Source organism: Arctopsyche grandis, chromosome 4 (genome assembly GCF_051622035.1).
Source record: "Arctopsyche grandis isolate Sample6627 chromosome 4, ASM5162203v2, whole genome shotgun sequence".
Taxonomy (NCBI): Eukaryota; Metazoa; Arthropoda; class Insecta; order Trichoptera; family Hydropsychidae; genus Arctopsyche; species Arctopsyche grandis.
This window is the reverse complement of record NC_135358.1, coordinates 22,177,390-22,204,911: the sequence shown is the minus strand read 5'-3', so window position 1 is coordinate 22,204,911 and position 27,522 is coordinate 22,177,390. Positions and strand designations below refer to the sequence as shown.

Here is a 27,522-nt window from a genome sequence, read left to right as displayed (position 1 = left end):
ATACAAGATCGTTCATTTTTCCAAGTTTCCTGATTCAGGATTGAGTTTTATCAAGTATCTACATATGTATCTTAGTATCCATGATGATTGTTGAGGGAAGTCCTTCAAAATATAAAAATACTAAGGTTACTGAGTCACCAGGTCGTAAAAGTAACTTTGATGAAGACGGAGACAATGAAGAAGATCAGAAGGAAGATTTCTGTTCTACCAATTTTGAAGATTTCACATCCTGTACCAGCCTCCATGGTCTTCAATATTTGAGCATATCCAAAAGAACTAAAACTGAACGGTAATTCTTTTATAAACAGCTTTGACAATATGTATGTAAATGAACTTCAACATTTATTTTCCATTTTGCATAAAATATTTTTTTTACCCTTTACATACAAATTAATACCAAGAACTGAAGAATTGAAGATTATTGTTGAAGACATTTCTATTGTATTGAAAGTTCTCATAAGTGATAACTCATTATACCATACATCTAGCTTTATATCATAAGTTTTAACATTCACATTTAATATTTAGATTATGGTGGTTGCTTATGATACTTTTGAGCATGGGAGCTTGTGGTACCATGATTTCCAAAGTCTGGTTGAAATGGTATCAAAGTCCGGTCATTGTAAGCTTTGCTGAATCCTCAACACCAGTTTGGCAGGTTTATAATTTTTAAATTAGTCTAATTCTAGCATATGTATAAAACTTTGATATTTCAATTCGATTTTACATAGATACCCTTTCCTGCAGTAACGATATGTTCAGAAACCAGAGTGCGTCAAAGTGTTTTTAATTACACTGATGCCTATCACAAGACTAGAACTAAGAAAAACGTGTCGTTTACAGAAGAAGAGTATATAAAAATAAATTTGTTTCCCAGTTTTTACTTGAAAAGCTATGCGATAAGTTATATAAACATAAGAATTTATTTATTTATTTCAGGTATTTTAAAATGGAAGCCGCTTCATTATTGTGTAGAAATATTGTGAAAAATGGTAGCGATATTGTAAATCGTACTACTATAGATTATTTAAAAGAGGTCGGTAGCATTTTTGGTCTAAAGCTTTCAATTTGTGTGTTTTTATTTTAAAGTATGTTTTAACTAAAATTTACAGTTTGGTCAATCTTTTAATGAGATGTTTAATAAATGCGAGTGGAAAAAAAAAGATATTGATTGCAAAGAACTCTTCAGACCCGTATTTACCGAGAGCGGGCAATGTTACACATTCAATATATTGGATGCTGAAGAACTTTTCAGAAAAAAAGTGTTAATAGACTGTCAAAATAATCAAATATTCTATCATACAATGGTTTGAAAAATAAATGTATGATTTTAAAAAATTATCTTTTTTTTAGAATCTACAATGACCTTCACAGTTTCGAAAATGGCACAAAATCAGATGGTTGGACTATGGATCGGGGCTATCCTGGGAATTTATCTGCTAACACATACCCAGAAAGAGGAACTGTATAAATAATTTTTATTCGTTGTTAAGTAAACAATTTGTAGAATTTATAATAGATGGTTAGTATGTATGTATGTTTCTTTTAAGACTTCTGGAGCTGACGGTTCTCTGACTGTGGTCCTTAAAACGTACTATAAAGATATCGACTATCTTTGTGCAACAAGTTTACAAGGATTTAAGGTAATAATTTTTGTATATCTTTCTTAATTCCAAACACCATCAATTTATTTTCAATAATTTAAAATAATAAAAAAAAATACTTGTAGATATCTTTACACGCACCGTCAGATTTTCCAAGGGTATCTCAACAATACTTCATGGTGCCTTTGCAGCAAGATTTGATAGCAGCAATAAAGCCCAACATGATTATCACTTCTAAAGGGTTACGTGGATATGATCCTCAAAGGTGACTGTTTTGGATAATTTAAACTTCCATTAATTGGAAAATGAAAAATATTGTGATGTAAGTTATATTATTGGTTTAATAATGATAGGAGGAAATGCTTTATGACGGTCGAAAGAAAACTGAAATTTTTCAAAGTATATACTCAGCAGAATTGTCAAATTGAATGCCTTTCAAATTACACAGATTCAGTATGTGGATGTGTAGCTTTTTGGATGCCACGTATGGTTTGATTTTTAATTATTTTCCTTTGAAATAATTTTTTTTCTGGTGTAAAAAGTAAATGTATAACACACTCGAAATGTATAACACAAATTTCATATTTTTCAATAAATATTTACGTATTTTACTTTAAGGAAGTAGATCTATACCGGTATGTTCTTCAATGAAGAAAGTTTGTATGTCGAAAGCCCAAGGTATTTCGCGTTTAAAGTGATACAATTTTATAAATTAAATATATAAATACATCATTCTTATTAACTTTGAAGATGATTTACAAAAACTGGAATTAAGATATGCATTAGCCGTCCGGAGCAAAGACAAGGAACAAGTTAAAAACCTGGAAAATTTGATGAAATGTGATTGCTTGCCTGCTTGCACATCTCTCATTTACGATAGTGAAGTCTCACAGTCTGATTTTCATTGGTTGGATTTAGCCAAAGCAAAGAAAAAAGACACCCCAAGAATTAAGGAGTAATATAAAATATATATTTAAATGTATGTACACATATTTAAACGTTGCAGGGCTCATATTTTATATGTTAAATTTATATTGTTTAAGGTTTGGTCTGTCCCGGGTCAGCATGTTCTTTAAAGACGCCGAATTTATCATGTCCAGAAGGTCAGAGCTGTACGGTATTACTGATTTCTTGGCAAATTGTGGTGGTATCATGGGTCTCTTTCTTGGATTCTCATTTTTGAGCCTCGTTGAAATAATATACTTTTTAACAATCAAGTAAATATAAAAAATGACTTAACATTATATATTTTGCTATAAAAAAACATGATTTTTATTTTTTTTTAATTCGTTTTTAGGCCAATATGCAATTTTAGAAGGAAGAAAATAACTCAAACAGACACACTGCGAAATTCTTTAGCAAAGAAATAGTTTAAGAATTTTTTTATCATGGCTGTAAATTGTTTACATCAGCATTCTTAAACTTGAGTTCCATAAAGGGAATTGAAGGGTTCCTTGAATGATTTCTTAATATGTGTCAGACACAGAAAAGCTTGAAAATGTTATTGACAAGACGACATAGGAATGTTTTTAATTAAAATTAAGTGATTAGATTGTATATATTCGAGAAATACTATCTAAAGTTAGGGTTTCTTGAAAAATATCACCAACTAAAATGGTTCCAAAGACTCCGGAAGGTTGAAACTGCTTATTTAGGTCGCCAATTCATTAATATCTGGGATATATGTATAATAAATTATTGTATGTGTTTTGTTAATTGCACAAAGTTGACAGCACCTACGATCATGTATTTTTATTTTTCAAAAACGTAAAATGATTTTATTTTGACATCTTAAATAACAATTAATCAAATCGAAACATTCTTCATTAAATATACAATTAGGTCATTTAATTTACAACAGCCCATCCCCACATATCAAATGTCAGATCTTATACTGACTGTTGCTTTTGCGCACCTTTTTTCAAGGAGGGTAGACCTCTATTTTTATTACTAATTGTATTCTGTATTTGTTATATGTACTCTGTATTTATGTATGTATGTAGTGCTAAATATTTAAAAATTTTAATTTAAATAAATAAAACAATTTTAAATAGAAAAATTATATTTCAGCTCATTTTAACCAGTAATCATATTTATAAAACAATAATTAAATTTTTATTCCAGGGTTATTCCGATTTCATGTTTAAATGTTCAAAAACTTTGTCCAACAATTGCTGTTTTAACATTTTAGTAGTTACATGAACATTTTGAGATCTCAACCATGTGTACAATGTTGGTATGTTTAATTTTTGTAAACCTTTTGGATCAGTATTTGCCAAAAGTGCTATATTAACCATGTTATTTATATTTTTTGATTTTGGTTTTTTAATTTTCTAAAAATAAAGTATAAATATTAGTATTGCTTATTATTAAGATCAAAGTTAAAGTTATCAAAAACATACTGTATTTGCGGTTGATTGTGATACCATCTTTAAGACATCTTGAGACTTTGCTTTATCTTGTGAATTATTATTGCTAAATGCAATACTGTCATTGAAATCACTTTTGTCACTTTTAGTGAATTTATTTTTAATTTCATTCAAAGGTAATGGAATATCTTGAGGAAGATGATCTTTTTCTAAATTATTTTGTAAAGCATTCAATGAAGTTACACTAAGATCGTTATTTCCATTAATACTGAAAATATGTTGATCGATTTTAACATTGGTGATGTCTTGTTTTATAAATATAGGGGTTGAAAAATGTATATTTTGGAAACTGGCTGTCTGGTTTTGAGAGCATTCAACATCCATATTTGTTTGTATTGAGTGTTCAAGATCTTGAAATTCGTTTTGTTTCATACAATTTTTTTGTGAATCATAATTGCCGTTATTTTTTTTAGGGAAAAAAATGGGCTTAAATATTGTATTATTTGAAATGTTTTGAGTCGCCATGCAGGAACTAATATGTTGTGCGACACTATCATCAACGCTACTTTCTATATTTTCTAAATCTGAATCATGTTTTTCGGAATTATAAATATCATTATTATTTTTAGGAAAGAACGTTGGCTTTTTCGGTATAATTTGAGTCGGTGTGCAAAGACTAATTTGCTGTGTGAAATTATTGTCAATATTGCTTTCTATATTTTCCATGGATGAATCATTTTGATTCATGAAATTTTCCTGAAAGTGATTTCAAATTATTATATGTTATGCATCAGTGACAATCTTTATATTTAATATATTTAATGCATTCAAACCTTTTTAAAGCAACTGAAATCATGAAGTGAAGTAGGGTTATGACCGAAGGTGTCTGGGTCATTAAAGTAATCAAAATTTGTAGAATATCCTAACACATGCGACAAGCGTTGTCTGATATCAAACAAAAAGTCATTTTTTATAATTCTCTGAAAATATAGAAGGTATTAAAACACATGTGTTATTAAATATTTCTGTCAAATACAATAAATGAATGCTTACAATTGTATCTGCAGTTGGAACGATTTGTAAAGGTTTACTAGTCTGTAAGCAAACTGATGGATAAGTGTATAACTGAGGACCCAAAGGTTTAAAATGAATTTCAAAAAATAATATTCCGGAATTTTTTTCAGGAAGACGATAGCCATACTTAAAATAAAAATGTGTAAAAGCATATAAAAAGACTTTTAATGTGTTCAAAATAAAATCTTAATGACTTACAATATTTTTCCAATGACGATTCAAATCTTTGTAATTTTGGAAAAGTGCAGATTGAGGTAATTCTTTATTGACAGATATTATTTGACCTTTTTTGAGACTTAAGAAAGTATAAATCATAGAGGTATAAACGTTTCAGAGTTAGTTGTAAAATGATAAAGAATATACAATTACATTAGCAACTGACCTTGGAAGGACATGAACCCATTGATTCATTAAAGAATTTTCAGATATAATGGCATTTGGCATTTGGTTAAAATAATCCAAAGTATTATTGGCAACATTTAAATCATCAATTTGAATTGGAGACAGTCTTATTTTAAGACACTTTATTTCCAAGATCACAGAGTTGTCTTTGTATAAAGAAGTGAAATAAAAATCAAATTAATACAATTACAGATGAAAATAAATATAAATATGTATTCAAATAAATAAACATTACCGAAAACAAAAACGTTTAATATTATAGCTTTTAAGGGTTGACGAGTTTGTAAAAAATCACGTCCTTTTACCAACAAGTTTGTTTCAATTTGATTCCACAAGGGTGCCATTTTAGCAATCAACGTATATTTTAGGCATGCTTCAAAGATATTTGCATTCACCTCAGCCGATTGCAACACCTGATGTATTAAATATTAATTAAGATTCTAATAATAAAAGGATGCATATTAAAATTTACCACATATGAAAATATACTCTAAGCTTATTTTTGTTAAGACATTCCTGAAGCGTTTCATTGATGTTAGTGCTCCTTTGAAAAATTACATATATTTGTAAATTGTTTTTATGATTTGGAGCAGATAGTATTTCTTGCATTGAAAATATTAGTATTCTGGAATAAACAAGAATATGTATAACACGGTTGTTAGCCAATACAACATTAAATCTCATAAGTACTCACCGACATTTGAGGATCCGGTGATGGAAAACAGAAGGAGCACTTTTGTCCCGTTTCTCATGCTCGTCAATTGTGCAAACAAAACACGTCAATTCATCGAAGGGGCATATTTTTGAAGATAGCAAAATCTTGTCAGACATATTTAATTATTGTATCTGAGAAGGCATTTTTTATTTACTATTTTTTTTTTTAGTTTTGTAATTACTGCTTATATACATACAATATAGTGTAAGATAGAAAGTATTTCGTGCATAATATGATACGATTTGAATTTGAATTTAAGTACAATTCAGACATACCTATTGAAATTAGTGAAATTTTCCGAGCAAAAATTGCGCCCCCACTCGCCACAATTTAGAAAACTGGTCTATATGAGCATTCTTTTCGGCCATATTCATTCACACACCATTAAAATAATCAATTTAATGTTTAACGTCTATTCTCACATCATTTCAGTACTTGAGTTTCTAAGACGATTTAATTACATACCCAGTTGAATTTTTTTGTAATAAAAAATCCTCATTTAATGGGTCTACTTCGTTCGACCGAATGGCGTCGTCCACACACACACGGTATCTACTCCCGATATTTACGAAATTTTCCATAACCAGTTCCTAAATTACAAAGGATGCAATATGAGAACTGGATATGGAAAATTTCGTAAATATCGGGTGTAGATACCGTGTTTGTGGACGACGCATTCTCATTCAACCGACTCGTAATTTCTAAATTTTTTGTGTGCTTGAACAGGGGTTTTTTTTGTATACATTTTACATATATAATCTTTAATATACGAGGAATATTGTGATCATTCATAGATTTTTAAGCCATTCAAATCAATTCTTATTATTTTTTTTTAATTGTTAATGATTCCCTCGTAAAATAAATATTTCACTGTATTAAAAAAAATTCTATGTTTTTTATCGGTAATACCAAGCAGATGAGGAATTTTTAAATTCAGAGAGTCGGTCAAAAGCGAATCAAAAGCGGAATTGTAAGTACAGGTAGAGTTTATTAGCGGCGAAAGAGCTAGTTGCTCAACTTCGGTGGAGGGACTGGCTGAACTCTGGTGGCGAATTAATTGTGGTGGCTGGCAGGGTTTTACTGGCGTCTGCGGCTGGTATTCTGGTCGGTCATTCAATGCACAGCTGGTTGATGAGAATCTTTCGTGTTTCTTCAGGCTCTTAGTTACTTGGATCGGAGTGAGTTGAATCTGTGCCCTTGGGGCGATTGAAAAATCTCGTTCGAGGTTGGCCCTGCATGCTCGCATAAGAGTCCAATAATGTAATCGTGCGACTTGTGATCTGGAGAATTGAATGAGATCACCGATCTCAATTCGGGCCAGTGACCGATCAAGTAAATGGGGGGGCCCAAGCGCATTTGAAATTTGATGCCACCACTTAAGTAAAAAAATGCTATCATCGTTTCTTACCTTGCTTTTCAGTATATGGTTTTTCATTAGGATTTTACAAAACCATATATTTTTTATTTATATACTTGAAACACTATTAGTTTTGGAATAAAATATACACTATTTTAAAATACTACGTAAAATAGTGTGGTGGCTCGCTATACGACATGGTTGAGTTTGGTCACCTTCCTACGAGTGGGGACCAACTCAACGTATGTTCAGAGTAGCTACCCCACTCTGCCTTCAGCTGTCATAAATAAAGCATGTGCATCAACATGTCAGTCGTCTCATTCGATCATCCCCCATAATAGGAATTAATTAATTACGAACATATTTTGGACAATTATAATAATTTGTAAGTTGTAAATTTTGGTAGAAAAGGCCCATTTCGGGGCCACCAAGATTCGGGGGCCCCAAGCGCGCGCTTATTTTCAATGTATTATAAGCCGCCGCTGATTCAGGCCCATAAAAGTTGTACTGCATTCCTACAGGCTAAAGACTTTATATAAAACATCGTTATCGACCGATACGATGTAAAAAAAACCTTGAATCAAGTTTGTATTAAATAGAAAAAATATAGTTTTGAATAGATTCCTACGACAAACAACGCAACGCAACATATTTTTATTTTAAATCAGTTTTAATTATGTATGTAGTCAAAAAGGTAAATGGATCATTTCGCACGTTGCGACCGCGTGAACGATAATCTTTGCCATGAAAATCGTGAATATGGATTATCTGGTACTCGAGTTCTCGTTAGTATGATAGTTGGCCTGGAAAAATCTCGATGGATGGAATTTTCGGGTTCCAGATTTTAGTTGACGTGTGCGAGATCGCTTCGTGCGAAATAATCACCGAGCTGTCAAAATAGCAATTGTGTGGCGCCAACATTGATAGATGCTTATGCCTAATGCGTAAGTTGGCGACAATGCCAGCGTGTGGTCGACAGTAAATTGCGTCGACAATCGACGGCGACCCTTGACGGTTGTGGATTCGGCTTCCGGCGAGCGTGAAGTCTGTGGAGTGAAGTATCAGTGAAAGTCGAAGAGTGAGTGGCATCAGTGGTGGTGGAATCCGATGCGTCCACCCTGCCCTCAGTACTCGAGTGACAGCCGGTCAGTATTAACTCTGCATTCCATAATCGTCTTTATCAACTGCGTCTTTGGTCACTGGCTGCTATATACAGGCTTGCCAATCGTCTTTTTTTACTATTCGAACGGTTCCCCTTTTACATGAGACCTTTTTGTCTCCGTCGTCTATAACTCTACCTGAAGTTCACATTTTAACACACATATGTCGTATTTATACACCGTTGATGATAACGATATATTATGCGATGGTAGATAAAAGAAATACGGTGAATGACTATACTACAAACGGAGAGCGACATTTATCAGTGTTACCCTTCTATAGCGGCCCGATAGACTTGACACAACAAGTCTTCATCAGTACATTGACTTCTCAGCTAAACTCTAAATGAATGGTTTTCAGCTGACAGTCCCTGAACTGTTGTCGGTCTGAGAAAGGTTTCTACACAACTATGATGAAGGTCGTAAATTTAATTCGTAATCTATCTATACTGAACTCCAGAGTATTCCTAATGCTGTAAGAATATGCCAAAATCTATCTCCTTTGTTCAGAAGTGAGGTGGCCACCTAGAGGAAGAGCTCTTTCACGCATAGCCCAACCAAAAGAAGAACTAAAGCAGATTCTACCAGACCAAAACTCTACCCTAGTAGAGACTTTGTTGGGTGAAGAGTTGATAGCTATATTTAGCCTTCTTAATGGACTTAATATTTAAGTGTTTTACATAATTTTTTTTATTATGAGAAATAAGACGGATGGTTTTAAATAAAAGCTGAATGTATACATAGTGCTATAGAAATATTGGTTTTTATTTCTGCAGTAGCAGTCTGTACAATGTTTCTCCAATTTTCACCGTTCTGTTGGTTGAAAACCAATACTTTAAATCAATTGGAATTGATATTCAAATGAAATCTCATTTTTATTGATGTTGCTTGTGGAGAAAGAATGTTAGAACTGAACGTTTTCTAATGAAAATTCAGAGGTAGACTCAAATAAAATAAATCTCGGGGAATCAAAATATATTGACTTCTTAAGACTGTCCACCATCAATAGCATTGAATATACCTATGTATAGTGTAGAGATTGTTTCCATTGCAAAACATCACTTGCCATGAACATATTATACGTAGTGAACGAAAAAATATTTCAAATTTGGAAAGATCTACGGAATTACACGAAAACTGTGATATTACTGTGTCGCAAAACAATAAATGGAATTAGACTGGATCGTCTATAGACTTTGATGATACACAATTGTTGAAAAGTTACCGTGCGCCTATTGTTCTCATATATTTTGGAAATTTACTAACTACTTGTCCTTCTCATCCAATTTTATATAACAAATGTTCATATACCCACTTAGATTTGATCCAAACGGCTACGTATATCAAAATACTGTTGTGACTATCCAAAGGATAATACTTTGAAGGATACAAATTTGTATTACATCTTTTACTTTTTTCTCAGCATTCACCTTGTTTTTTTTATCAAGTTTTGTATATGTTATTCGAAAGGTAAAATAAAATATTCACAGTAGATACTATAAAAATTCTCACAGATAATTTTTCGAATTTTCGGAACCTGAATACTGAAAATTCACGCTATTCATACAAATAACAAATAATATTTTTTTTCATTCTACTTAGGGTTTTGGATAAAAAAATAATGATACCATTGAAAAAAACAACTAAAAATTGAAAATAATGCTGTTGTCAAGAATACTTTCCTTCTCTAAAATAAAATAAATTTTGTAAATATACTCAAAATTTTATGCAAAATATCGGTACGTTGAATAGCTTAGACCAGATTATATGGTCGAAACATTATATTGTGACGACGCTGTTAAATATGCATGTTCAAAAGATAAAATTCTACGCACAGTATTCAGAAATATGTAATACTAGGCATTGCATGCCGCCAAATAAAAACGGATCGATACATATTAATTTTTAATAATTAGGGTTATTGTATTTTTACCGTAGAAATACATTATACAAATCTACAAATAATGCAAAATTTTATTTTAGGTACATTTATATGATCATTTATACAAAAAAAATGATCATGCACATCAGTTAAAGCTGTTTATTGAAAGAAAAAATTGAAATTCCGAAAGCCTCATATTGTAGTTTTTAAGCCGAGGAATTATACGCGGTCATATGATTTTTCTGATTTTTTTTTTAATATTACCATTTAAAAACAATTTTGGAGTTATACGGCTCTCATTTACCATTTTTTATACGTAAAATATATTGACAATTGAAAATCAGATGTACAACGTACAATTGGTACATTATATACACTTTTATATTTACGTATGTACTATTTATATATATATATATATATATATATATATATATATATATATATATATATATATATTTTGCTGTCCAAGTGTTCACTCCGTTTTATTCATGAACATACTACTCTAATCATACATAAACTATTAGTATTAGTTTAAGTGCTAACAGTCGAAAGCTATCTTCAAATAGACTCACCTGATGTTTTTAACTATGAACTTTGAACTGTGAGTATTTGAAATGGAAAATCCTATGGAAACCGCGTTACAACGTTGCTGTAATTCCTGTTTCCGCTAATATTAAAAATATAGCAATCCAGGGTAAGCATATATGTTATATAGAGGATGGAACAAACGATTGAGAATACTTAAACTAATAGTTTGTACATGAACAAACCAGTTTGTTTGTCGATTTGTTCTTTTTTGTACACTATAACTGGCCAGATTGGTTCATATATGAATAAACTAGTATTTTCATGAACGAACGAAATGTACACTAAGGCTGTAACATATGTATGTATATATGGTGCAAAAATACTAGTGAACGATTTTTTGAAAGTTCTATGAGCTAACTTTGAATTTCATAATAATTCTTTCATATATTGTAAATGGTTTATATTGTCCGATTGTATAATATAATACATTTGTACACTATTACATATGTATAATTAGATGATTAACTATAAACCTGTGTAAAAACGTTGTAGTTTATTATTAACGGGTTCTATATTGAAATGCGAAATTCGGTTATTCGATTAGTGACAGGATTATATCACTCTTTCAACTAAATATATATATATATATATATATATATATATATATATATATATATATATATATATATATATATATATATATATATATATGTGAATATTAGTCATTAAGGATAATAAAATGGTATAGTTATGTGTGATTATGAAAATATCGATGAACCAGCAAACATTGCTATCATCATGGGAATTCCAGATGCCCTAGGTTGAATTTTACATTTTTTAGAAAATAATACCAAATAGTGTTTACTGGACCCCCCTGCAGGAAGGTGATAACAATTTCTACAGCGTGAAAATGTGGCTCGTAGCTCTGATCTCCAGACTGAGCTGTTATTTTGCTCAGTAAACTGTACCTGAGAGTTCACTGTTCTACAGTGGACAGCCGTAGGTTGATTGTATATATATATATATATTATATAGCTAGATTTTTGCAATGTTTTATCTTTTATAATAAACATACATATATTTTTAAATTTACATTAATAAAAAACAAGATTTTACCGAAAGGGTAGTTCAAAATAGTCTTCTATTATAAAAAAAAGAAATGATACTCATTAATCACATTTTTAAATTAGAAAAAAATCATTTTGAAGATGAGTTTCTTACAAATTTGAATTCATATGAAAAATAACAAACCAGGAAATGTATTTAAAAGATTTTTTTCATTAAAATCTAATAAAATACATCGCCCTGAAGTGGTAAGATTTTCCTTCATTTATTTATTGTCAACTGAAATTATTATTATTTCACCCCGTTAAATAGTGTCTTTAATTACAGTTGTGCTGCAGTAAGGAGCCGTTTTTCTCGTACAATCCATCAGTGAAGATCGTTCAAGAAAATTATCGGGAGTGTAATGATTGTTGCTTTTTACTAAACATTAAATTGGATAAGAAAAGAATTTCTTGATTCTGTTTAATGTTTATTTTCATTAATGTATCGTGATAAGTGCATCAGAAAGGAACAAGATTATCATCGCAAGAACGAAAAAACTTATGCAAAATGTCTAAGGTATTTATTCCCTTTTTCATACCTTTAAATATTTGTGTTGTACTATTTTCGTATAATGTTGTGATAATTCTCAAATGCCATTATACATATGTGTATTCAATTAAATGAAAAATCATACCATTATTCGAAGCATCAGTTGTTGATTGGGTTGTTTTGGTATTTGAACTACATTGTATTTTTACAATATTTGCTACAATGTACGTATGTATATACATACATACATAAATGTACACTGTTTTTTCGCCACGTTTATTTACCAAGCATTTTATGTGTGTATAAATAATTAAATATATATTTTTGGTAAACATTAATGTATTTCACGATGTTTTGGCGTCAAGTTTAGGCTATAAGATTCCTTGATCCTAAAGAATATGTACATATATCATATTCTTCAATCGACCCTTCCTCTTGTCCCTCATCATATTATTTGACTAATAACTTACTCCTAATGTATGTTTTCTCACACTGTGTTCTTATACAATATTTAAGGACACATTTACTGTCATATTGCGTATAAAATTATACACATATATCTGCCGCCCTTTCGTGTGGTAAACGTTTTATTATTCTATACAAAAGTGATTTGAAACAAAATCTTCAAATTGAAGATATCGTTTTTTATTTAAGAAGCTCAATAAAATATGATTTAAAACATGCTTTGTTTTTTAATACCATTTGTATCCTGATTTTCGGGAATTTATCATAAGAATTACAATATTAAAAAATAAGCTAATACTTCTAATTTACTGGACTCCAAAGGTGAGAAAATCATGATACGGTATGTTTTTTTTTTTTGGTTGTAGGAAAGATACACCACATTTTGGTATAGAAAATGATAAATATATATCTTGTTTGTTATGTATGTACATATGTATATTAAAAAGGAATTAAACCAGAAGAAATTTTTTATGAAGAACTAATGCCCTCATCACTATCTCTGCTGCTGAAAATTTATCAACATACATCTGAAAGTCTAATCGTCCTATGTTGGTCGTCGTCTTTCGTGTATAGCCGTCTGTGTCTTTTTTTCAATGCACTTTATGGAAGATCCAATTATGGATATGGATATTAAGTTGTGTGTTCTCCTGTTCAAAATTAACCAATTACTTATTATATATTAGTAAAAAAAATTTCATGAATACGAAAAAAGTGTTCTAATAATAATTTCCTTCAGTTTTATAAATAAATGCTACTTTTGTTTTTACTTAATTTTATTTTTTTAATAATATGGAAATGAGTATTTTAATGTATACCTCAGGAACAAATCTTTATGTTTGAAATATTTTATTAATAAAATTTATTGACACATAAATGACATCATTACAGAAGCCTGATGACAAGGCAAAATCGGATAAGGACATTCAAGAGTTTCTCAACAAAGAAGTGATACATCTCGATAATGGCTCAGTTCATCCTATGGTATCGCGGTTTCGCACTAATACATTTTGGACTTATCTCTGCTTTCCTTGTGGCGCTACGTGTTTGGGAGAAGTGTTTTTGCAGGTGATTTTCTCATTTTCAAACTTAATAAAAACTCATATTCCTTATTAATTTATTTTATTCTATCCACAGAGTCATCTCCATGGAAAGAAACATAATATTCAAATTTTATCGAGGACTTCATGGTCTGCAGCAATCGTCAAAGAGCACCCGTATTATACAAGAGAATCCAATAAACCTAATAAAAGTCAAACAAATGCTACAGGTATGTTACCTAAGGCATATCATTGACTTACAATATCCATATGTCGAATACTTTTCGGACAGACTTTTCTGTCCTGTCAAAATATTTAGGAGAGCCAGAAAACTTTTTATTTATTTCGGTTTTTATCCAGATTGAATATTAGTTTTAAAAGAATTGTCTTATGACGTATTTTATTATTATTTTTGTTGAAGCGCTAATTCATTTAAGATTTTATATTATTTTTAACACATGGAAGCAAATTTTTTGAAGTAATACATAAAACATACATATCGATGGCTTGGTGCATAGATATTGTGTGTCCATTTTTAAATTTGTATCGAATTTTAAGTTTGTAGATGCTAGAATAGTTCAGGTTTTTCCTTTCTGAAATGTATATAAATTACTATAATATGTCTATAAATATAATATAAAAGCTTTTAAATTTTTTTTAATGTTCGTTTTCAGCCACTCGTGCCGTTGAAGAAGTGGTGGTGGCTCCTGGAGAACCCGTCCCTCCTGGTATTGAAGAAATTGTAAAATTGTCTAGCGCTTTAGAAGACAACTTAAAATCGATTGAGTATGTAGTGTCCCACTTTTCTTTTCTTTTTTGTGAGGATTCTTTAATTTACCATTTCCAAAATATTTTAGTGTACCTATCATTGGTTTGGAGTATATGGTGGAACTAATTAAAGATGATCATAAGGAGCCTGCTTATTTTTGTAGTTTGTGTGGAACACGAGGTGATCCCCGCACAATATTGAGGCATTTGGAGGGCTTTAGACATAAAATGAGATATATGGTACTTGGAATAAAACATAAAATTTTAACTAAAATTCAATAACATCTTATTATAATATGTATATGTATGTACATGTTTGTATGATTTTGTAGGCAATTCACTACTCTACATGTCATTCGGCTTTGCGAAAATATACTGGGCAAGAAAAATACTATCCAGGAAATGTACAACTGTTATACAACATTTGTGAATGTATACAGAAGGCTTATGGTAGATTGAAACCATTGGTGGTTAATTTTGATGATTTCGAAGCGAATCGGTGAATATTTTACTTAAACGTATTCATTTTGTTTGTGAAATATTTTGCTATTCTAAATTTACTGAAGAAAAACTTTCAACAGGAACAAATATTTAAAACAAATAGCCGATGGTAAACATTTTTCTGAAAAAGATGGAGGAAATTTTGAAGAACTCATAGATGAGGAATATGTAATAATGGTTTCTAACACAAGTTAGTTTTATTTTAATTTTAATAATTTTGAAATTATTTTTTGCCTTAACTGAATTCTCAGAAATATATCTTTTTCTATTTTGTTTCAGGTAAAGTTTCTATGACCGAAGAAGATTGTCTTGAGTAAGAAATTGATAGCGACTTAATTAATAAATATATTTTATAAATACACTTACTTTTTTTTTTGTTTCTAGCGATTTGCCACTTCACAAAGCAGATGGAGAATCTGATGTAATATTTGCTAAATTTATAATTGTACTGTTTTTTTTTATATAATTCATTTTATTTATTATGTGATCTTAATTTTCAGATTATGATTGTTAAAGATTCGAAAAAAGAACACGTAGGAGAGAAAAGAAATAAAAAATGTAATGATTTCTTTTAAATACATAAATATGTATGTATATCAGATTTTTACGCGTGAGTTATTATATGTTTAATATACTTATTATTTTTCAGCAATCCGAATGAAACGTTTGTCGGTTGATTCAATTTCTTCTTTGAGTAATGTGTCTGAAGAAGATCTTGATAATGATTGTATTATATTGAATTCACCAATTAAAGGGGTATTGGAATCTAAATCAAAGCTACAGAATAGAAATTTTAAATTTAACAAAAATGATTCAAGTGTGAATATCAGAAAAGATTCACAATTTCCAACTTCCTCTCCAAGAAATCGAAATTATAGAAGAAATAGTCGATCACCGCTGCGTAATAGATCACCTCGCACAAGGCAAGTTCGTAGTAGATCAAATGACAGGAATTCATTAACAGGGTTTGGAACTTTTGTAGTCATAAACATAATTGATTTATTGATTTTAATCAATTATCTTTATATTAATGTTTTGTCATTTGGTGTTTTTTTTTTAGAACTCGACCCATTCCGAAGTTCAAAACAGTTGTAAGAGAGGTAAATCATTAATACACAGTATAGATATTGCATATTAGTAAAAATTTCATTTTCATCTGATCGACTAAAATTATTTTTTTGTGTTCCTACATGTACATACATACATGTATTTAGGACACTTTAATTTATTATAAATACATATTCAGTAAAAGTACAGAATCCATTTATTTACATTATGTATTATAAATTGTACTCTATCAAATAGTAATAAATTTTATTAAAAAGTCCGAAGATAAAAAAAAATGGATGTTATACCGCAAAAAATTCAACCAGTGCTGTGAAGAAGCAAAGAAAGTTTTCGAATATAATGAACAATTTCCAGAGAAACATCCGTGTTATCAAGAAGAATGGAAGAAATACTGGAATAAAAAATATAAAGAATTTCAAGGAGGTAAAAATATTGAGTTTTTGGGCAATAAGTTTTATGTGTGTATTACTAATATAACAAATATTGTTTTTAGACAAAAAAGATATTTGGCAATGTGACATGAAGCCAGAATGGATCAAATTTTGGAGTAAAAAAATGAGAGATTTACATGATGAAAGTTTGGCTAAAAAACGAGAAGAGATTTTAAAAGAACTCGATTTACCATTAGATTCGGATGTATCAACTGTTGATAACCCCCCTTTTCGGTAATGATTATTAAAATATTGATTTATCAATTGAAAAGAGCTATTTATTTATTATTTTTGTTGAAAAATTAGATTTTTAATTGGCATTTAGATTTAATATATGTATAATTTAACTGGATTTTGTTAATTTCCCAGTCCTAAGATTCACGAGCCGTCAATCTCTATTAAAGAATCGAAGGTTGATCGTGGAAACATGGAGCGCGGAAATATGAAGCGACCCCGAGAAATCAGTAAAGATAAGGATAGAAACTATAGGGGAAGAAGTCAAGAAAAAAATAGAGAGTTAGATAGACGAGGGAGAAGTCGCGATAAAAGTTCTGAAAGGCGACCTATGGAAAGAGAAAAAAATAAAAGAAGTCGTGACAGTAGTTGGGATCGAATGTACGATGACCGAAGAAGGGAAAGAGACAGGGACAGGGACAGGGATAGGGATACGCGCATCAAATATGGAGAAAAAGATGCTAAAATAAGACGACTTTCGCCATCACCTCATGATTTGTAAGTGATATTGTATTAATAATTTTTATAACAAAATATATATGTAGTTTCATTTTAGTATGAATACATTTGTATATGTATACAATTTAATATGAATGCTTTTTTATAATTTTTAGGAAATCCAGTAGTTCAAAACATTATTCTTCATCTCGATATTTCAATGAACAAATGTCAAAAGTAGAGGTACATCTGAAAACATGTATGTATTAATATTTTAAATATAATAAATTAAAACAATTTCGTATTATTTTTAGAGAGAAAGAAAAGACGTAAAATGGTCTATTTATCATTCTAAAATGAGAATTAATAAATCAAAATTAATGTCAGACCTTGAAGAGTATGAGGAAAATCCAAAATCTCATCCTTCATATCATAATGAATGGCTAAAATTCAGAAGTCAAAATGGTGATGGTAAAAAACCAATCCCTAATTTGTAATAATTTATTTTTTATGTAAGTAGCTTTTTTAAAAAGCTTTTTTATATTGTTTATAGATAAAAATAGCAACATTGACTTAAATGCTGAATGGACTCAAATATGGAGACGGAAGCTCAAGGATAAATTTGAGGATGATTTACAAGGAAAAAGGAATGAACTATTAAAAGAACTAGGACTCAACAGAGAATCATCTGCTGAATTTGATTATTATGAACGAAAATATGACAAAGAGAGGTATTGTTAACTAACGTAAATTTTGATAAGTGATTTATTATTTATTTTGCAGATGTGAAGAAAAATTTAATTTTGTTTTTTTATTCAATTTTAGTCCTGAACCTCGTATGAGAAATCTAGAAATTCAAAAAACGAAAGAAAGTAAAGTCAGTGCTGCTGATCTTGAAAATTTGAATGTTGTGGTTGTTCTACGACATCTCACAGCTTTGGAAAATTATTTGGGCAGTCTTGGTCCTAAAGTTATCGATTTATTAGCAGCCGTTCTAAAAATGGAGAAGGTATTATAGAGTTCTTTACTCATTGCAAAATGTGGCTGATATAAAACTTCATCAATTATTTATTTAAAATTTCTCAATACTTTAAGACTAAGCCGAATTCATCCGAAGACATTTTGGCCAACGATGTCTATTTAGTTTTGTTAGAGACTGTTAAAGAGAAATTAAAAGGCCAATTACTGGCTGATTTGATCGAATCTCATGCAACACAAGCTACCAAAGTAGCTATACAATATACCGCCACACTCCTACATAGAGCATCGTTGAAAGCAGAAGAAGATAAAAAGAAACAGGAGGAGATGAAATTTGCCAAAGTATATTTTACTCATTAAAATCAAATATATATACGTATGTAATTTTCCGTATTTTTTATTCTGGATCTTTTCAAATTTACATTATGCATTTACAGAGTCTACCTGTAGCAGGCGTTGGTCCGGTAGAAAAGGCAGCTATTGCCACTCAAATTGCTGCAGCTTTGGTTGCCCAAGGCAAAACCGATGTGTCTACCGAAGAACTCGAAGACTTGATAAATGCAGTTGTCGGAATGGCAAACGCATCACATATACCAACAGATGCATTTGGTGGCAGTAAGTACATGTACATATGTATTATATAGTTCACTAGTGTTTTTACACGGCTTCGCTCGGTATTTGTTATATAAACCGCTTAAACATGGCCAATCTAATAGTAATTATTAAATTTATTTGAATAGTTTTATTTTATTTATATTTATTGGAATATTTGTTTTTTTATTAAATTGAAAGTCACGGAATCTACGACCCAAACAAACATACATACAGTCTCTTTCGAAATTATATATTAGATTTATTACTAGTAAGTGGCCAATTTGTTACCTCAATTGAAAAATAATTTTTGCAAGTATTGGAGTAGTTATTTATTATTTTTGTCCAAAAATTTACTTTTATGCATATGTACTTTTAGGTTTATTAGCACAGCTAATGAATATGCATAGCACTACATTATCCATCAAAAAAGATGTATCTCCCACTAAAAATGATGAAGATAATAAGTCAATGAATGGACTCCAAGCTTTACAAACAGCTTATGATAAAAAGTATATTATCAATATTATTTTTATTATATATTCTGTATTTTTATAAATGTTTATAAATATATATTTTGTATAGTACTACTGTTGCTGCGTCGAGCGTCGCTGCCGAGTCAGCTTTTTCAGATAAATTGAGCGATTCAGATTTGAAAACATTATTACAAAACTTTAAAGATTTGTCATCTGACGAGCAACATGGTCTAGTTGCTTATTTGAAGAGATTGGAATCTAAATATCCCCAGCGAGTTGAAAATTTGAAAAAAATTTTCAATATTGATTTGTACCTCGAACAACAATCGATAACTATTGGTCAGTTTCTATTATAATTGTGATTTTATGTGTGTGCATTTTATGTTACTTATAATTTTTTGAATAGAATTAAATACACTATGTTTAATATCAAATTTGATAAGATATATATCATTACAATCCTCCATCAAACCTGTAAATGTTGTAAAAGAAGTATGTAGAATACGCCAATCTATTTTCACTTTATATTAAGTACTTATTAATAACATTCTTAAACTATGATATGGTATTTAGAATTGAGTGAATCCTTCAATCGCATTTTGAAACTAACCGTTTTCAAACGCGATTAAATTTACCCGAAGCGTATTTGTTCAGGAAATTACTTTTATATCATTTTTAGTTTTTCATTTCAATTTTCTACATTTATTTTATATGTGGAATTTAAAAAATAGTGAACACGAATTTAATACTAGTATGGAAATCATAGAAAGGTTGGAAGAAAGGTATAAATATAGTTTACTTTTAGGTAATTTTAAACTCTTGAATATTTGTGAAATGGAATATTGTAATATTGGATATTTGTCATATTTTAGCGTCCGGACGGTTGAGTCCTTTTTCGAATCGTACATGTGGTATGAATCCATCAGTCGATGAAAAGCCCAAAGCTGATGTTCAAAAGGCAGAAGATAAGAAACCTTTTTCTGTTAAGTCCAAGGATAGCGATGATGATGAAGACTATTCTTATGAAGAGGTAATTTTGTCTTATATTTATTTAAAATTAGATTACGAAATTGTGACAATGTTTTTAAATTACACTTTGTGCTGTAGGTTATTAAGTGTGCAGCTGAAAAAGTGAAGGAGAGACAACTTCAAGAAGAGCTTGAAATAATCAAGCAATCTTTAAAAGATGGCAGAGACGAGTCAAATGATGCCCAAACAGTGGCCCCTACAGATTCAGACACAAGTGAAATCCAAAACCCTATTGACACTGATAAAACTGATATAGACGCTGCAACTCTTGCAAACGTCTTAGAACTTGTAAAGAACGCATCTAACTTAATTCCGGTGAATTTGCCTACTGTATCGCACGATCCAATTATGAATTCTCCATCTTTGAAACCTGGTTATATGAACATGCAGCAAAGAGATATAGTAAACACTCCACCAATTCGTCAACAATCGTTTCCAATGCAGCCAAATAATCAGAGTATGTTGCCTAACCCCCGAGATATGTTGCCCAAGATGCCAATGAATAATCAATATAATATGAATGATCAGCCAAATCGATCTTTGTTACCACAAAGCAGTGGACTTTACAGACATACAGACTCTTACATTCCAAAACAGGCGAACAAGATGGATCAAGCACCGCAACAAAACAGAAATATTCAAATGCAAAATGCCTACAACACTTCCTCAAATAAATTTTCTGGAGAAAACCCTATGTCTGATAATTTCCATTATGGTGACAACCGTGGTATGGGTAAATTTGATAATCAAAATAAAATGAATCCTTATGGCAATCATATGAATGTTGGCAATTCGATGAATGTTGGCAATTCGATGAATGTTGGCAATTCGATGAATGTTGGCAATTCGTTGAATGTTGGCAATTCGATGAATGCTGGCAATCAAATGAATATCAGCAATCCAATGGATGTTGGCAATCAGATGAATTTTGGAAATCAGATGAACACCAGTAATCAGATGAACACCGGTAATCAGATGAACGTTGGAAATCAGATGAAGGTCGGTAGTGGTTTACAGCAAGATTTGGGACGTTATGTGACTAACAAAGATTCATTCAAGGTTAATCAACCGAACGTGTCTTGGAACAATTCTCAAAATTCAAATCAATTTCAATCCTACTATAATGCTCCCATGACGGGTAATAATAGCTCATATCCCTCCGATGATTTCAATCACTTCAACAATACCAGAGGTAGAGGTGCTCAGAGAAATCCAGGTGGTCGCGGTCGAGGTGGCAACAGACCATATGGAGACTACTATAGACGGGGTGGTCAGACAAATCACTAATATTTATTGTAATAATTTAATTGTAATGTTTATATTTATTCTTGTACTAAAGGAATAGCAATTAATCTTTGTAAAAACAAATTTTATACAGAGATGTTATCATTTTGCCATGAAATTAATTGCTAATCCTATTTGTGTATTTGCCTTAGGAAGACACTTACATACAAGTAAAACGCGCATGCTGTCCCTTACACCATCTCTCGAACAATAGCATTTCGTGCAGATAATATAACATTATACGTGTGAAATGCTATTGGTTGAGATGGGGTATAAGGGACAGCAGTGGGTTTAGTATATGTTAATGTAGAATTTATTAACATAAAATTTAAAAATAAATGCATAAAAAGGTCGATTATTCTGTGCTGTGTGGTATATACATACATATGTAGATAAAAGATTGTAGCTATACATTATGAATATGAAAATTCATTTTTAGCTACATTTTTTTAACACTTCAGTTATTTATTGTTTTTTTTTATCGAAATTGTCAAATTTACGATTCAGAATTCCATGATAATAAAAGTAAACCATGAACTTGTAATCGTTTTTTAATTGATTCATTTTTAATGAAGAACTAAGCATGTGTTCTTGAATATTTATCAGTGTAATTTCATAGAAGGATTCTCGATTAATGTGATAAATAAATAAACCATTGAATGGGCTTTTTTCTGCTTTCAGCTCACTTTTAAGACATCATTTTCAATGCTACTTCTAACGAATATAGAGACTATAGTCTATGCAGGCAGATGTTTTAATCGTTTTATTTGCGCACCAGGATATTTGCTTCAACTCTGCTTCTGAGTAAAACGTTAATTGCAACTATCAATTTTCAAAAATTTAAGTTTCATATTATAAGTAAGCAATTTTTAAAGAAAAGTTTGTCTTTAAAATTGATGTTTGTCGTTTTGGTATCCCACTCTTGATATTTAAGTGGATTTAGTTATAAGATTATATTTTTTGGCTTTTAAAAAAATATCAGAGATTATATTTTTAATGTAGAGCAGTGGAGCAGTCAAAATTTTCAGTGTTCCAGCTCAGGCAAATCCCCTGGATATATGTATGTATAATGTTCCGTGTTCCAGCTCTAGGTTCCACTCGAAAACCCTATGGAAAACATTCCGAGCTCCAAGTTCTAATTTTACACTTGTTTCATTACCGCATTAGCAGAATATATCCGTAGATTCGGATTGCAAAGCACGCGCTATTGAAGCATTTGCCATTTTACACCAGGTTGAAATCCAAACATTGTTTTTATATCAAGTAGTTCTAAGAGGTTTAGGTAACCTAAAAATCGCAGGGAGGTGAAGTAAAATGAAAAAGGGGTTGAACACGTGGTAGGGTGTATTTTATGGGGGTAGCATCTGCTTTTGAGGAAGTGTTCGAAAAAGTGGCAACAGGTGTTTTGACGCAACTGCCACTTGCCGCTACTTCAGTACAGCAACGTGGACGCCCGCCAAACTATTAATTTACTAGCGTAGGTATGTTTATATACAAAGTTTGTTGTATGTGGTATAATATTTTACAAAACAGTAGATTCAACGATATATTTTTCCTACTGTCTAATCGTTTTTATTTTTTTACAAATGGGTGAACCGTGTTACATAATGTGCGATGTTTTGTTCAGTTCACGCAAGGTAATTAATATGCTATTAGTGAATAGTTTTTGCTTTTTGTAAAAAAGGTAAGTACAATATTTTTATTCTAGGTTGATGTACTAGTTCAGATTGATTGATTATATTTTTGGTAACATTTCCTCCATCTAAATGCTACTAAATTGGAATATGTAGATATTCATTATTTTGGTTTGTCTCCAACAATTAGGGCTGCCCAGCTTGAGGGAGCAGCGGATGCAATGACAATTCTAATAAAACATTAAAAAACGGAGAACGATACTCTTCGAATTAATTGTTTTTATATTGTATTTATTCATAATTTTGGGATCCAAATTTATTTTGCACCCGGAACCCCGTCTGGAGAAGGCCCGCCCTGCGGCAAAATAGTGGAAAGCACCCGTAATAAGACACTTTATGATTTAGCATTAAGTATTCAAGGTAATACTTCTTCATTTATAAAAAATGATTGGATAAGAACCCAATCTTCGTCAGACAATAAAATCGAAAGTGAAGTAAGAAGAGGCTAGTAAAAATTAACTACTTTATACATAGTTAAGTTGGCCAAAACGTCAATTATGTCTACTATAAATTATTTGGTTTGGTGATAACATACCAAATGTGAACCGCTACGAAAATCCCTCGCGCGGATCACACAGGAAAATTGACGTACAGAAAACTGCCCAAATCTCGTATAAAAAGGCATTGAGCAATATTTGGGCAGTTTTCTGTACGACAATTTTCCTGCAACAGGAAACCCGCGCGAGTAATTTTCGTAGCGGCGGTTATCCAGGTAGCGATTCACATTTGGGGTGTAACCCGTTTACCAAATTATTTACATATTCCTTTCTTTGAGAAGGCAGCACATATGTATATTATAAGCCACGTAACATGATTGCAATGTTTTTCCGAACTTCAATAATACAGAAGACTATTTCGTATGAAATATAAATCTATATCTATGTCGGTCTAATTTTAGCACACATTTTATGATTATGAAACATTTCTCTTATGTATGTGCTAAATTTTGTTTCTGTGTTACAAATTTAGAATATAGTGTAATTTCTTGATTTGTTACCTTTGTTGCTTTTTAAATTTAAATCGAAACAAAATTTTACTCTTTTATTTAAATAATACCAACAAGTGACTTTATTTGTTTGTCATCGTCTGAATCCCGAGGCATTTCTTTCATTGTGGCTACACATGCAGGTGACATACAGGTGGTAGCATACACATGCAGGTGAACTTTAACAAATCCTCTTTTATCAGCTAGATACATTTTACCGATTACATATTTTGTAGTGGAGGAAAAATTGACGTACATTGTTGTCGAACGTCTACGTTGACGTACCTTTTAATTCCAACACTAGACGCACAGCACGTCTTTCAGTCGTAGTGTGACCGTTGTGACGCGCGGATGTTATGCGCGCGATTTCGTCTCGTGACGAGTTTTCCCGAGTGATACGAATATGACCAACAGATAAATGTAATTTTATATTTTTTAAATTCATAACATTGAATCTCTACGATTAACTAATTCTCTCAGTGATTTGGTATTTTTGAAAGTTTCAAATTAATTATTAATCCAATCTCAAATTCGTCGAAGATTAAGGGTAGTTCGGTCGGAAAATAAATATGGCCGTTGTAGAACAGTTTTCGTTCATTTGTTTATTATATTACAAAACAAATGTTCAGGAATTAAAAGTTTTCGTATTGAGTTTTCATTTGTTTTTTATTCGAAATTGAGTTGTGCAATAAAAATATGTAAATTCGTATGCAAATTGAAATGTGCATATAACAATCGGTGAATCTATGGAAATTCTGTTTTTATAAGAACGGAAAATCTTTTCGGACATGTGCTTGTAGGAAGTGTAAAAAATTATTCTCTTTAGATGCGCATCGTTTGTTTTGAATGGCGTTAGTTTCGCCTTTGATTTGTTCAACAGTTTCACCGAAAATGTCAGCCTCTTCGTGACATTTGAAATGTGTTGGTGACAAACTTTTTTTAAGCTTAAACGGATTTTTTGGTATTAAACATATATTCCTTGGTATTTTCAAACTTTGCTAAATACTATGTGCATATGCACATTGCTAAATTTGAGTAGTGAGAAATTGGTGCTATCATTCGGAAAAGTGTTAGTTTATTAGTGACTATTGAAATTATCGCATATTGCATTATAAATTATTTAATTAATAAAAGTTTTTTTACATTAACGAGATTATAAAAAAAAACTGAAAAATATTTTATTATGAATAATCCATTACTGAAAATAAAAATTCAAAATTATATATTATTACTACATAATAAAGTAATATAAAAGTGAATCAATTTATTTCCACAGCTTCAAAATATTTTCTTTATAACTAATATAATATGTACGTACTTAAAGGCGTGCGAAGAAAAAGTTGCGCCCGGGGCAAAATATTGAATTTGGCCCCACCCATCCCCTCCGTTTAAAATCATATTTATTTACATTATACTAAATACATCATTCCAATTTTCATTAGTTGTGATGATGATATGTATACTGTTAAGAAAAATGAGCTATTAATGAATCGAAAGAATTTTAAATGGTCCAGTTTTGTAAAAATTTCGGAAGCTTTTTACACTCGAATAAAATTCGCATTCAAAAATCAAATTGGTTATGACGATTTTGCCCCCCCCCCCCTCTTCGTACGGCTCTGTATATATCTACATATAGTAAATATTATTTCCACTTTTTTTTGATCGATAGCAAACTTAACAAAGATAATTCTTTGAATGTTAAAGTGTAGTGAAGTGCTATATTTAGTGTTCCAAAGGTATACATACATACATATATGCTCTGGGAAAATTAATTCCGGGCCTTGTGACAAACTAAAAGAAAAGATACAAATAATTCGTGAATCGAAAAATAATAAACATTTAGCGCTAAAATAAATACATGTATTTTTATGTAAAATAAAATAATATAAAATATCAATTTCGGTCAGTAGGATGTCCCGACACGGGCCCCTCGAGTAGTCCGGGTCCTGGAACTTTACCCCCCTCTCGTCGGAACGTACATATATGAGCCGTTATATTTGAAAGTGGCGGAAGTCAAATTTTCAGTTCTAACTAATTCTGTTAGACTTAATTCAGAAATTTTATTATTTCTTTTAACTCGATATGTCCAGAATCTCACAAAAGCGGAATAAATGTATTACAGGCCACCAGTTTAATATATATATATATATGTTTATTTTTTTTTTTAATGTTAAACGCATAAAAATATATTTTATGTTTTGCGAGATATTTCTCGGAATGAAGAAAAGTGGACTTTTGCCACTTTCAATTATAACGGTTTATATGTATATTTTCATCGTGAAACATACATATATAAATACAACATGAACATATTATATATTGTTACGTATACATATGTAATAAAATCATTTTAATTTATATTTCAAATTAGGTTCCTGTATATTATTTGTTTACAATTCAGATATAAAATAGTTTCCCAGGCTTTTGCTAAAATATGTAGGTTTTACCCCAATTCCCTGACATTTAGGATTTTGATGGGTAACTAATCGATGGTATTATAAATTTTCATTATGCAGAGTATAAAATAGAAATTGAGTAGGAAAAGATTGAAGTCAATGAAACAGCTGATATCGCAAACCGACAGACCCTCGCCTAATTGAATAATTGTTTCACACTCAATTCAAGCATTTCCCAATGATGAAAACGCACCGAGTCCTGGATATTATGCATGCATGTATTCGGTGTGGAAACGATCGAGATTGTTCGCGCGTTGGAAATTTCTCGCCAATTTTCCGCACAAGCAAAACGGTTGCGCTGAAAAGCTTCGGCTCGTTTCCGCCGCTCGAAGGTCGCGAGCGTTTTGCGCGATTTTGGTTTCGTTTCCGAATTAATTACAATAATGATTAAATTGATAAT

The 27,522-nt window shown here is 30.9% G+C and overlaps 4 protein-coding genes across 7 annotated transcripts in view; 3 read left to right on the top strand and 1 right to left on the bottom strand.

The window, feature by feature from the left end:
- Positions 1 to 83: 83 nt before the first annotated feature.
- Positions 84 to 2,974, top strand: LOC143910794 (pickpocket protein 28-like). The gene is made up of 13 exons (XM_077429391.1): positions 84 to 289; positions 529 to 658; positions 732 to 850; positions 940 to 1,036; positions 1,113 to 1,264; positions 1,354 to 1,465; positions 1,551 to 1,643; positions 1,730 to 1,869; positions 1,958 to 2,088; positions 2,223 to 2,282; positions 2,355 to 2,559; positions 2,648 to 2,821; positions 2,902 to 2,974. The coding sequence occupies exons 1-13, from the start codon at positions 84 to 86 to the stop codon at positions 2,972 to 2,974; spliced, it is 1,692 nt and encodes a 563-aa protein (XP_077285517.1).
- A 677-nt stretch (positions 2,975 to 3,651) lies between these two features.
- Positions 3,652 to 6,513, bottom strand: LOC143910874 (uncharacterized). Of its 2 annotated transcripts, none has more exons than XM_077429485.1 (10): positions 6,440 to 6,509; positions 6,144 to 6,295; positions 5,939 to 6,074; positions 5,685 to 5,862; positions 5,430 to 5,595; positions 5,246 to 5,342; positions 5,027 to 5,098; positions 4,807 to 4,953; positions 4,007 to 4,729; positions 3,652 to 3,937 (listed from the first exon to the last, which is right to left on the bottom strand). In XM_077429485.1, exons 2-10 carry the CDS (start codon positions 6,278 to 6,280, stop codon positions 3,731 to 3,733), a joined length of 1,863 nt encoding a protein of 620 aa, XP_077285611.1. In that variant the 5' UTR covers positions 6,281 to 6,295; positions 6,440 to 6,509; the 3' UTR covers positions 3,652 to 3,730. The 2 variants fall into 2 exon arrangements, with proteins under 2 accessions (XP_077285611.1, XP_077285610.1); XM_077429484.1 differs by having other exon boundaries at positions 3,653 to 3,937; positions 5,027 to 5,173; positions 6,440 to 6,513.
- A 1,941-nt stretch (positions 6,514 to 8,454) lies between these two features.
- On the top strand, positions 8,455 to 22,645 carry LOC143910873 (uncharacterized protein CG7065-like). Of its 3 annotated transcripts, none has more exons than XM_077429481.1 (26): positions 8,455 to 8,666; positions 12,484 to 12,714; positions 14,041 to 14,217; positions 14,287 to 14,419; positions 14,864 to 14,975; positions 15,047 to 15,197; positions 15,290 to 15,456; positions 15,539 to 15,648; positions 15,738 to 15,771; positions 15,843 to 15,879; positions 15,959 to 16,016; positions 16,108 to 16,423; positions 16,519 to 16,558; positions 16,784 to 16,949; positions 17,020 to 17,191; positions 17,327 to 17,689; positions 17,806 to 17,872; positions 17,944 to 18,100; positions 18,183 to 18,360; positions 18,455 to 18,638; positions 18,725 to 18,949; positions 19,045 to 19,222; positions 19,578 to 19,710; positions 19,784 to 20,013; positions 20,547 to 20,704; positions 20,782 to 22,645. In XM_077429481.1, the coding sequence occupies exons 2-26, from the start codon at positions 12,706 to 12,708 to the stop codon at positions 21,988 to 21,990; spliced, it is 4,764 nt and encodes a 1,587-aa protein (XP_077285607.1). In that variant the 5' UTR covers positions 8,455 to 8,666; positions 12,484 to 12,705; the 3' UTR covers positions 21,991 to 22,645. The 3 variants fall into 3 exon arrangements, with proteins under 3 accessions (XP_077285607.1, XP_077285608.1, XP_077285609.1); XM_077429482.1 differs by having other exon boundaries at positions 8,464 to 8,666; positions 16,108 to 16,381; XM_077429483.1 differs by lacking the exon at positions 12,484 to 12,714 and having other exon boundaries at positions 8,464 to 8,666.
- Positions 22,646 to 24,987: 2,342 nt separating this feature from the next.
- The window catches only part of LOC143910871 (calpain-1 catalytic subunit-like), a 141,045-nt gene continuing 138,510 nt past the window's right edge, over positions 24,988 to 27,522 (top strand). Inside the window, exon 1 of the mRNA XM_077429478.1 lies at positions 24,988 to 25,086. The gene's annotated coding sequence lies outside the window, so the exon portion shown is untranslated. The remainder of the gene's footprint in view (positions 25,087 to 27,522) is intronic.